General features: G+C 40.2%; 1 protein-coding gene across 1 annotated transcript in view; it reads right to left on the bottom strand.

Annotated features, from left to right (window-relative positions):
• Nucleotides 1-5,563: 5,563 nt before the first annotated feature.
• Nucleotides 5,564-12,911, bottom strand: part of BZW2 (basic leucine zipper and W2 domains 2) — a 60,805-nt gene continuing 53,457 nt past the window's right edge. The window contains exons 11-12 of the mRNA XM_075492919.1: nt 7,688-7,810; nt 5,564-6,020 (exon numbers count right to left, since the gene is read on the bottom strand). Coding sequence (XP_075349034.1) covers nt 5,992-6,020; nt 7,688-7,810 — 152 coding nt within the window. The 3' untranslated portion in view covers nt 5,564-5,991. The remainder of the gene's footprint in view (nt 6,021-7,687; nt 7,811-12,911) is intronic.

The following is a 12,911-nucleotide window of genomic DNA, read 5'->3' as shown; positions in this document are numbered from 1 at the left end:
AACTGTGAATTATGGCATTGCAGGTAAACGCAAAATGACCCCCCCCACACACACATTTATGAGACCTTGTTTAACATTTCCTTTTGCCTTTAAATGGATTGGGGGTTTAAAAAGTTGAGAAAGTGGCTCCTTGTCACTTAAACCCTTGATTTGGGTGGCAAGTGACAATTCAAGAAACGGAAGGATTTTGGTGTTTTCAGCAAAAAATTTTTCATAACTGCACAGGACTTAAGAAAAACAAAACCCTAGCTTTTGAAATGATGAAAATGATGAAAATCATGGGAGCTAGCTAATGTGAACCCAGGGAGTGCGAGAAAAGCTGAACTCTACTATTGCCAAGGAGTGTGTTTGGTGTGGGTAGTACTGAGAACTTGGAGAGGTTATGCTGTAGCACTGTTTAGCATAGTTTATGCTTTTTATGTTTTACCACTTCCCTGTATTTATACTTAAGCTTGCTAACCCCTTTTGGCCTGCTGTCAAGAGTTGGAAAACAATGATGCAAGTTGCTCACTTGTTTCTGTTTATGTGCCCAGCTCTCCGTTATATGCCAAACAACAGGCGTGAAGTGGTTGGTACTTAAAAGGCCACGCAGGAGTGTGGCTAGATAGGTCACAGAAGAACCCACTGCCTCGTATCTCGTAATGAAGAATAGGAACCCTTCTGGAAGATGTTTCTCAGGTCCTAAAAAGAACTGGTAAGAATAGAAGCTTCTCCTGCACATACGTGCATCCATACAGCACAGTTTGCCCTGGGCCATGACTAGGCTTCCAAGGCATTCCTACATTACAAAGTTGTTAAGAAATAGCATGTCTTGAATTATGCTTGAGATAAGAATTGATCTTTTCAGAGATTTTTAATAGACTTTAAATCTCTTAATTTGAAAAGCTGCGGAGGTAAAATAATCCATAGCTTAGAGCTATTAAAAGGAATCTAAAATAAATTTTAATACCTAGATGATCAATTGTGTGTGTTTTCTTAACGAAGTAGTTGCCCAGCCATTTCTTACAGCACAGGAAGGGAGAAGGCTGAATCCCTTGTTTGTCTGGTTCTCACCTCAGTCACTAGTACAGAGTAGGGTAAATTCCAAGCAGCAAGCGATTGCATTCAGGCTAAAAACATTATGTATGAACAACACTTCAAAATCCCAGTGCTCTGAATATTCTGAACAGTTTTATTAAAAATAACCTTTCTGAGTAAAGCTACTAAACCGCTCAACAAAACTAAAATATATTCCAAGAGTTTTGAAGTTACAAACTAGTTTATTTGCTTAGAAAGAACTCTTATGGACTGAAACTGAGTTGTAGTCAAACACTCTGTGTCTAATTATCTTCCCTTCAGTATTGCGCACACATCTTGTACTAGTGCAGTGACTTTCTCACATATGTACATTTTAAATAGTTTTCTTCAAAAAAAATTTTACATTTTATATATTTTTATTTATATATTTAAATATAATGCATGTCACATGGATTCTAAATATGTATAATATTTAGCAGTATTATATATTATTTCTATTGGACATACTATAGTAAGCATTTTAATATATTATTTAAAATTAAAAATAATGTTCAGAAATAGTTTTTCATTTTTAAATCTGTTTTGACAACAGCATCAATGGACAGGGCCCTAATTAGAAAGAAATCATTGCTAGAGTTCAGGGTTCTTTGCTGAATGAACATATCCATCAGTTCACCAATATCTCCTATGTTCTGAAATTTTTAAATATTAAGAGAGTAACTGGCCATTATTTTAATATACGTAACTAGTGGACGTATGGTTAGTTTGTTAGAAAACCACTTACATGTGTAAGACTGAACAAAGAGAAGAGCTAAATCCTTAATTTTCCAATCGGTTAATAAATTGCTAGAATTGTCACAAACCACTTTTGTGTAAAAATCTTAACCATCCCCCCTCCACACCTGACGTATCCCTCCCTCTCCCAAGCGTGGCAACAGACTGGACCCTGGGACCCTGCAGAGGGTCTTGCCTGGCAGAAGCTGGTTTCTCTGGGCAGTAAGTGGCAGCCTGCAGCTGCCCCAGGGACTTTTCCACCGCTCCTTTTGGCATGGCTCTGGCCACTGGGGTTGAGATGTGCTGGCCAAGCAGAGAAGAGGGATGCTGGCGTGGAAGGTCATCACCATGTGTCCTGGGGGTAAATCTCTATTGGCCAAAACGTGGTAAGGGTGAAAGCAGGATTGCTGCTGAAATCACTGAAGGGAGTGTCACTCGACGATGTCACTCAACTCGACGACGGTTTGTGATCTGTAGGATTACTAACTGCTCGGGGGTGGGAGCCCCCTTTGTATAGGGACTGACACAGTTTGACACACCTGCAATGCAATTAGGTAGTAGAAGCAGGAAGAAATTGTATCAAGACCTTTCAGATTTCTAACCTGTGCTCTTTAACCGAGGAGCCTGTAAAAACCTAACTCACTGTTGCATCCCCAGGAAGATGTGGTCCCTCTCCTGGAGAGCACCTGCATGCCAGAAGAATGTTTTAAAGCAATATAAATGGGTCTCAGTTAAAACCTCCGCATGATTTCAGAAGGGAATGGCCAGGAGGGAAGAATCACCTTCAGATTCAGTAATCCCCATTTTTAAAGTGCATCCTATTGCAATTTATTGTTGAGTAAGAGATACACGTACAGTTCTGACTTTTAGATTCCACTAATGTTTCAAAATTAAATGCAATATATTATGTGAAGCACATTTTCTATGAAGTATCTTTTTATTTTTATAAGACAACTGACTCCAGATTTGAAGAATATATTTAGTGTTGACTGTAACTTTCATTTCTCTAGCAGAGAAATACTAATTCAAGGGTTGTGTTAAAGACATGCTTTGGGCTGCGGACATTTTTAACTGAAACGCAGACTCTGTGAAGGCTTCCAGGGAAGGGTACTTTGCCTGAAGAGAGTCACATCAAAAGCCCTGCGCAGCTTCTAAACCACAGGTTTCTTGAAAAGCCTAATCATTACATGCATTTGTACTGAAATTCAGCCTGATGCAAACCAGGTCTATTTGTATTCATGCCCCTGCCTAGTTCAGTTCCCAGCATATATGTGAAATGCTGGATGAAAATACACATGTGTGTGAAAAGTCCCCATCTGAACTGATCTCAAAGATTAAGTGGGGAAAATTCCTGAAAACTAGACTCAGAAACACTTAGAAAATAACAAACATTTTGCTGGGGGAGGGCAAGCTGAGAGGGGCTCCCAGGAACTATACATTAGACACGATACGAACACAGAAGATGTTAGGTTTTGGGAGTGCGTGCCTGAAAATTGGACAACTACTGCCAGTCCAAAATGCAACTCCTCACCCCGCTCTAAATCACAAGTCCCAGCTTGGCTAGCAGCCCTGTCCTAAAAACACCCATTTCTCTCCAACACAACAAGTATAAAGGGAGCCTGGGACAACTGTGTCAGCAATTGTAGAATATCTCAAGTTGGAAGGGACCCGTAAGGTCATCGAGTCTAACTCGATGGGTGCCTGGCTTGCTGGTACCGGAACTTCAGTGAAGCAGATCCCACTGAGCATGAGAAAGAGTTTTGCTTGTATCTGCTGTACGCTGAGAGCACAGACGCAGCAGGTGTCCAAGACTTGCTGCCTTTTTCCACAAAGTGCTTCCTGCTGACAATGACTTTTCTCTCCAGCAGATGGCCCAGCCAGCCCGCAGCCAGCCCTGTCTGGCCAGCCCTGGCAGTCTCACCGCAGGTACGGAATCACAGAATCGTATAGGTTGGAAAAGACCTTTAAGATCATCGAGTCCAACCATAAACCTAACACTACCAAGACCACCACTACACCATGTCCCTAAGCACCTCATTTCATGGTGTCCTCTGCATGGTATTCTAGATCTGCACCTTTGCGATCAGTCTGAGTTTGAGATTATACAGAAAAGTAGTTTTACATACACCCAACTGAATATTCATTAGTACCTTAGAGAACTGCAATTTTGAATTTGAAATGTTTCCAGCAATAGTGGCTCCATATCAGTGAGGACTCATTCCTACCAACTTCACAGCTTGCAGAGTTTGTGAGCAGAGGGTCCCAGGTCAGTAGTGCCTGGCAAATTTATTTTCTGTAGTAACAGAGACTGACATGGAGAGCATGCAGCTAATGCATCAATTCTGCTTGATAGTATGACTATCTTACTGTCTCCTCTACGTTACTGGAAATATCCACATGACATATTTCCCCTTCCAAAGATCAATACATGTTACAAAAATAAATGCTGTTCTAGATGGAAAGCTGGCATTCAACAGCACTTGATTTCCACTTGCTCTTTGCCGTTTCCAGTAAAGCTAGATACATATTGAGACAAGACATTTACAACCATATGATTCGTGGTTTGCATGGTGGTGACTTTTCCACAGAAAAATCTGTACTATCTGTTAGCTTATTGGTCTCTAATGACAAAATACACCACTTCATTAGTTAATTATGCTCTTTCATGCTTTTCCCCTGTAAGAATACAAGCCTGTCTATTCTAAACCTTACTAATTCAATCACTCATATTTCTTGTGGATTTAACTCTATGTTTAAAGGGAAGGATGGTGAGTGTTTTAAGTAACGTATTCTTAAAGAGAAGATGAACTGGAGTGGTGACTTGCTGCCCTAGTCATTCTGGGCCACCAGCATGGTCAGAGGCATAGACAGCAAAGGGGGGAGTGGGGCAGAAGAAGACTACTTCCAAAGTAACTGGACCTGTGAGAAATAAGATGGCAGCAACTGTTACTTGATGAACTGCTGTGTGAAAAAAAGTGCAGGTTGGAAGATGGTGCTGCACTGGACCTTTGCTGTTGAGTTCACATCCACAAGGCACAACACAGGATTCCCAGAACTCTGATCCCGAGTGCTGGCTGAGTATTCCCACAACGTCAGACCTCTAGCTCTGGGCTTGGGTTTCGAGACATGCGTGCATGTACAAACCTGCACATTGGCTCTATTTATGCAACATCCTAACCAGGTTCCAGGCACTGGAATTGTAAATGGCATCACATCAAGGCACAAGGGGAATAGTAAAGAAAGTACGATGGGTCTTGAGAAGTCTGTATTTTCATTTATGTATTTCAGTCAAATATCGAATTGTAACATCATGCTGATGTAAATAAATTTCAGATTTCACATGTAATGACTTCTAGTCATGCATGTTTTGAAGCTAATGCTTCTAAAATGAGATATTTTTTCTTGCAAAATTTAGCCATCACCAATAACTGAGTGTGGTCTGAACTGAGAACAGCATATTATTCTACTTATCATTTTGCATGTACAAAATTGATGCAAATTGGGACTTCACAGATTTGTTCCTGTACATTTTCTTTGAATTAATAAATTGAATGAATCAACATTTGCTATGGAATCTGGTTAATCTGTCCAAAGTTATATGGATATATGGGAATAAAGATTAGACAGTGATCCCAGTTAACTACGGATGCTGATTTTGTGATTAAAAAGTATGAAAACAGTCTCTTGACATTCTTGTGTAATTTTCACTTGAAGAATCATAAAAACTTTGGCAAACCAAATTTAGAAAACATACACACTAACACCACGAAACTAAGATATAAAAGCCATTTATTCAAAAAAATGTGGTGGTGTCAAATCACATACACAAGCCAATATTGAGCTACAAACACAGACCAAACAGTTCTATAAACAGAAATTGGAGTGTTCATATACCATAGTACCTGAAAAAGACCGTTAATAAAAAGGAGTCCATAAGTATTTCATTTCATTTTTTCTATATGGCTCCTTGCTGAATGTCTTTGCCTAAGTTAGTGTACAATGAGCCAGAGGTAGAGTCCCAAGTAAAGCATCTAATGCCTCAGGGCTCCATTAAAAACCTTTATTCTTCTAAACAAAAGGAAAGCCTAGCCTATAGTTTTCTGTATGACACTGAAGTAAAGCCTCTTTGCTTCAACAGGAGGGCATTCCCAAGCGCATTTGGCATTAACCTAGATTGAGATTGTGCTTTGTTGAACCATCTCAGTTCTCCTCCCCTTCAGACTCTGACTCTAGAAGAGAAGTAAAATACTTAATGTAGGTTGCACAAGGAGAGTGATGTGAATAATCCTATAAAAATAACAAGATATCCTTCCAAAGTTCAAATGAAAATTTTCATCACACCTAGTACTTCCTAAGAAAGGTTGGCAAATTAAAGCCAGAAACATGCAGCTTCAGAAGACAAAGATCTACTCTGCTACCCTCCGCTATGGAGCTCTTCATTTACAGATCTGTCACTAAAATTTTAACCAGATCACTATGAATTATTCTGGTCTTCATCTGCAGGGCCATGCAATGTGTTTCTGAGCTGAGTTTAATAAAGGATCAGCATTATTTGCTTGCTCTTCTAATCACTATGAGTAGGCTGTACTGCTATCATCCAGAAAGCACCCTTTAAACTATTTGCCCTGCAAGTATCAATCATCATCATACAGCCTATCTAGAAAGGCGTATGTGGTGTTATCCTACAGCAGGTATGAAATCTGTACAAACAAAAGTTTTTATGATTTAATAGCATAAGATAAAAGTAATGTAGAAGTAGAAGGAGGAGAAGTAGAAGTAAGAAAAGTAGAAGTAATTGAGAAGTAGGAACACACACACAGTTTTTGTCACCTAAAGCTACTTTGCATCATACTATATTTCTGTCTGTGTTCACCTGACAGGAAAGGGCTTGCTGCCAACAAATATTACACATTAGATCAGATTTCTAAGAGCAAACGTAGTCTACATGTTCTTACAGTAACATTTTGTCTCCACTTGTACTGGACTTTGTAATTAAGGACATCTGGCAGAGGGGACATGCAGGAAAGGATAAAAATAAAGAGCAACAGGAAGGCATACAAGCAGAAGATTAAAAGGGGGAAAAAATGCTTAATTAGACCAAGATAGCTATTCCAAAGTCTCAAGTGTGAAAGGAGCTACCATTTTTATACTGCTACCTGCACATGTGAACTGCTGCAGTCTTATCTGCTCCTTGACATTACTACATAATTCCCTCCAAGTTTCTAAAACCAATTACATCACATGAATGCAAATTAACAGTAATAATTATGTCCCTATCTATTACACATAGATTGCTCTTCCCAATGGAGGTGGAATTCCTTTTCCATGCAAAAACGATAACTTATTTATTCAGTACAAACTGAAGTATTTTCCTATACAGAACATGAGAAAAACAAAGTTAGGGACTAAAGAAACTAGTTCCCCTCCCCAATAACTGTTTTAAAGCAGTAAATACAGACCACGTATCTTAGCTTGATCATTCAGCTAAAAGCAATTGCCAGTGCAGTGGCACAGGCAGGCTTATGCTATGTTCATGTCGCCAGTACAGATGATAATAGCAGAAAAGGCACTGATACAGAAAACTGTTGGGTTGCGCATGCTAACACCAAGGTACTTCACGCTGTCATCAGTGCAGCGTTCCTCCCTGCAGAAGCTTGAAGAATTTATCTACAGACAAGTGGTACCTGATGACTTAAGGACTTCACAAGGACACCACAGACATTAGAAAGCAGCAAGTGTTGTTAGGCTCGGGCATGACTGGAAACAATTTGGAGCAGTCATGCCTGCTGTTTTCTATTCTAAGTCTGTATACTTCATATGCCTGGTACAACTAAAATCTGGAAAAATAAATTTGATTTGCCAAGAGATTACCATATTTCTTTAAATGAATCCGTACCTTCTTCAGCGTTTTGCAGCCACTCCACAAATTTCTTCATCTGGTCAAGAAAAACACTTTTGCCTTTAGCAACATGCGCTTCTTTATACCACTTGAGGATAGCTTCTTCACTCAGAACATCAGCTGAAATACAGATCGGTGTTTGTAAAAAATCAATGTGTTTTTTAGAGGTTAGAAGATTTTGAACGTCAGGGAAGAAAGATTTTTTTTTTTAAAGGCAGCATAAAAAAAGTTAATATGATTGCAGTGGAACAAGCTTTGCATGAACTATATTAGGCTACAACTACAGAATATCTGATGCATATAAGTGACTCCAGATGCAATAAAATGTGTAATGTATTAGGCTTAAAATAAAGTACCAAATATTGTGCTTCTGTAAAGGATAGTTCTCTATTCATCTGTTTTAAATACACCACGTAAGATGGTTAGATAAAAAAAATTAATAATAATAAAAAAATCAGTCTGCACATCTTAGAAGTTACCACAATAAGAAATACCATGCTTTTTCTTGCTGTTGGATCACAGAACTGTGCATGGTTCTAGAAATCTGAAGTGACAGACACCTCCTGACTGAACGGTTAAAAGGCAGCCAGTAGGGATCTTTTGCAATCATTTTTCCCTAAAGGTTTTATATTGTTTTTAGCTAATAAGTTTTAAGGCCACTATTCAGACCACCCATTTTAAGGGACCCGCTCAGATGGACAGCACAGCTAACATTTTTCTGTCAAGCATCAAGAACAAAATAGCTGTCAGCAGGGGAATGTAAGGCTGAGTGAGATTCAGAATAAAGAAATCCTAATAAACAGCAAGGACACTTATTGTTTCCAACAGATGCAAAATTAGGTCTAGCAACAGACCTCTAGCCCCAGGAACAAAGCTCCTGCGATCCAGCCAAGCCAAATATCCCAGTAATTGATGGCTGTGGAGGCAAGATCTGGGATCCACAATGGCATTTTCGCAGTTATGTAATGCAAGAGGCAAGAACAAAAAAATCCAACTGTATTTGTTCTATAAAAAGACTAAAGACAGCTTTCTACATCTCATTAAAATTTCCATTCTTTTTGTCTTTGAACAAACTACCCTCCCTTGCTCTCCAAAATCAACACATTTATATTGAGTTCTTCACTGCTTCCTTGAGCTCCTTGGTGCTGTCCCACCCATTGGGTGCTTCCTTGCCGAAGCGCCGACCCTGACCACCACCTTCTGCTTCAGCCTAAAGGTTACAGCAGATGTGGCAGGAAGGGAAGAAGGCAAACTGAAATAAATGACACCAAAACCCCAAAGCATCTGATCAAATGAGACAAGAGTACACACATTTCACATATGCCGTTGAATAACAAACAGATGGAAGCAACCAGGGATACATTTGAACTTAATCAAAACTATCCCAAGACATCTAACAGTAACTGAATATGAAGTCTCCCTGAAAATTTGGAATTTAGTAAGTGCAGGTGACTGGAAGTTACCTTGTCTCTTAGACACTTTTCCAAAATAAAACCTCTTCTGCAGTTTGCTGCCACTGACAGTAAGCTGAAAACGCAGGGAAAACACGAGCTCCGGATTTTTTTCAGTACATATAAAGTTGCGCTTAGTGAACACTACAAGTGGCGCATAAAGCCGTATCTTCCTGAAATCACAACCTACCACAATGAACTTTTTCTCCAATGTAACAGAAACACCGGAGCTAAGAAAGAGGTTTCAAACACGTTGCGTTAAATACCTACCAGTAGTCTTTAGCAGCAGCTCAAAGGCATTAAGCACTTAACAAATCAGGATTTTCATTTAATAAACCTGAAAACATTTCACATGGACTCTCATGAAATTGCAGTTTAATCCCTGCATGTAAAAAGCTTACGTTCACCACAGAGTCCTGAAGTTCACACAACTACATCTGCAGAATTATTCAGGGCATGACACATATTATGATCCTTAGGGACAGGCAAAGAAAATCAGGAGAGACTTCAGGAGGGAAAACAAACAAACAAACAAAAAAAAAGGAGTAGAGCAACCCCCTCCCCAGCTCAAGCTAGTTCTTGGGCATTGTGGACGTTTAAAAACACAAAGTTGCTGTATAGAAGAAGCTGCAGAAGCCCATTGCTGCATTACAGTCCCTATTACAATACCGTACAAGGAAGTGCCTCCAGGTATCTCAGTCCAAGAGTAATAGGATTGAAGTTTAGTTTTTTGATTTACAGACTGTAAGCTCAATGGATTTGTTGCCAAAGAGGAAGGGGGAACTTCTCCCTCCCTCCCCAAAACCCCAAACCTGATAATAGCAGCATGCAATCTCACTGTGTGCCTCGAAGATTAAAACATTCTCAAGTCAGGTGGATGAAAAATTTGCCTGTACATAACTCCATAGCAATAAGCCTCCTACACTAACAGAGAAGAACAAAATGCGTTCAACTACAAGAAAGACAACTGCAACTCTCCTTTCATTTCTGAGCAATATTATTTGTAATACATTCATGCCTCCAGTGCTCATAAGAGATGATATTCTCCTGTCAGCACAGAGATGCTCAATTAAACAATCATGCAGGACAGGGTGTAGTTAATCATACCTCTAGGTTGCTTTGAAGCAATGGGAACACTGAGGGGACGGGAGGAGGAAGGGAATGATTCATTTTGTATATATATAGTTATTCCTCATTAAAGTTGATTATAGATATATTTTAGTGGCTGAAGCTGAACACTGGTTTGTGGGCGTGTGCACATCATTTTCACTGCAGTCCCAGGTGATGTCAGCCCGAGAGAGCTGGTTTTCCTGCAGGTGCAGCCAACTGCCACTCAAACCACCCACGGCCAGAGCCTCCAGGGACATCCCTCATGAAAGGGAGAAGCTGCAGAGCAGAGAGACTGAAGAGCCCAGTGTCTTTACTGCAGGGTTAACTGGAAAGTTACTTGAAGTTCAGGTCTCAGCTTTGTACTAAATCACCCAGTTCGAATGAATTTCTGCTTTCAACTCAAATTGCATAGCCATCGGCAGTAAAGGCAAAAGCACTCCCTGTCAGCTGCCACCACAGTCAATCAATCTGCAAAATTCAACTCTATTGCAGCTAACTCAGTTGGGAGGACAGAGCCTTAAGGCAAGGGCTCTTTCAAGACAAGGAATGTCACCCACAGTACAGTTATGGTTTTTATGGTATATTTTTGTTTTTGCTGGGAAAATTCTGCATCCAGTACCACAAGAAAGTACTTGAATAATGAAGATATTAAAAGATAATTGTGTTCCATCAAAAAACAAAACCCGTGTATCGAGTGGAACTTGAACATTCACTTCTTGTAAGCACAGGATTCCTGCAGCGTTTGAGAAGACAGTCTGCATCGTTTGGTTACAACATCTCCATACTGCAGAAGAGTATCTCTGAGGCCTAATTATGCTGTCGCAAACCAGAGTACTATTTCACATGTACTTGTGATTTATATTTTTTCCAGTATTTTGTAAATGTTGTCTTGAATTCTAATGCAAAAGTACACAGAGGCTTTGTGCCTGCTAAGGGTGTTTGCTGTTCAAAGGGTGAAATTCTGATCCTCATGAAAGGAACAGTTATTAATTTCAATAGCATCAAGATTTCACCTTTGAAATTTCCAGGTTGGACACAAACTAAAAGAAAGGAGATTCTTGTAGTGAATATGATATATAGCATGTAATCCAATAACAACAATGCTTATTTTACCCACAGTTAAGGGACACACTGCAATGCAGAATGGACTGAAAAACAACACACATCTTACAGTGCAAGCATAACTAGCAAGGAGGCTGGCAAACTTATTAGGTGTCACTCAGGAGAATTCAGTAATTCTTATTCTGCAACTGGCTTTTAGATTATTGGTCAAAATGCAGCTGGCAGATTTACAATTGCACGGGCTTTAAGTGATAACCAGACAACCAACATCATAGCCAGGGATCAGTACAGAACTGGACAGCTTATTTCTCTCTATACTGTACCAGGAACACAAAGATGTAATAATAATAATAATGTCAACAAGCTTTAACTGACTACAGAACTGCTTTTGCAGATTATACCTACAAGCTGGTAAGAAGCTGCTACCACATAAGGGAAAACAGCGCTTGGGCTTTCACTGGGGGAAAAGTGGATATTCCTCCTTGCTTACAGACAAAATAAAAAAATCCCAACAACACAGGCTTTCAAGACCTTCTAGGTGTTAATGAGCCCCACTGTTCCTGTTAATATGTTTAGGTATTTCCAGGTAATTCCGAGGAAAGTAATCCAAGGGCTATTTTATGATGGAAATATGGGAAGGATTTAAATGCAAGACGTTGGACATGCTGATGAGAGTAGTCATACAACTAAATTTGTCAAAGCACGAGTGGCATTTGGTGCCTATCATCACTGATGACTATCTTCATGCCCAGGAAGCACTCCCTTATAATGAGTAATAAGCAATAAACTGTCCACATTCATGCTGTTAGATAGCTGCATTTCTGTCTGCCCATCCACAGATCCTGCAGATGCTTTTATTTGTCACTAGAAAAAGCTCATTAGGTACCCTGAAACCTCTCCAGATCCTGTGCAGGTTACACTTGAAGCACAACAGAAAGGGGAACATGGGCATCTGCTGTTCCTTCACCACCAACATAGCCAGTAATAGCTTTTGGGGGCTGTTTTCCTTGACTATTAGGAAACAGAACATATGCTGTCATCAGCAACTTATCTACAATAAAGTGTATGTCTCTAAAAAGACTTGATGCCTTGTTTCTAGTGTATAGGTATGAACTGGGGAGAAGGAGAGGGTGAGATCTACCAGCACTGAAACAAAGCAGAGGCAGGTAGCATGGCTCTGGACAAGCCAAAGGCATGAGCGGTTAAAGCTTGATAACATCATGTGGGAGAAACAGGAATTGGAGGACTAGCACTCCCAGAGTCTTCCCCGGTTAACGCAGTAGCACGTCCTCACCTAATGGACACTGTATAACTCCAAAGCTGCCTTACATAGACGGAGCTGATGACTTCCTTACTGTGTCCAGTGCTCAGAAGAGCCCTATGGCTAGTGGCTGTAAAGTCAGGCGAGCAGTTGCTAGTAGGCAGCACAGTAAGTCTGCCAAACAGGGCAGATCCAGCTTCAGCCTAAACGGGGCCAGAAAGGGCTGGCAGCTGTGCCACCACATGACTGCATCAGATGGCAGAGAGGCAGGTGCTCCGGCACGCCTGCCCGAAATATTCCAAGCAGGAATATGGGCACAGCAAGCATTGCACATGCT

This window comes from Mycteria americana, chromosome 2 (genome assembly GCF_035582795.1).
Source record: "Mycteria americana isolate JAX WOST 10 ecotype Jacksonville Zoo and Gardens chromosome 2, USCA_MyAme_1.0, whole genome shotgun sequence".
In the NCBI taxonomy this organism is placed as follows: Eukaryota; Metazoa; Chordata; class Aves; order Ciconiiformes; family Ciconiidae; genus Mycteria; species Mycteria americana.
Note: the sequence above shows the minus strand (reverse complement) of the source record. Positions and strands in the feature narration are given on the sequence as shown.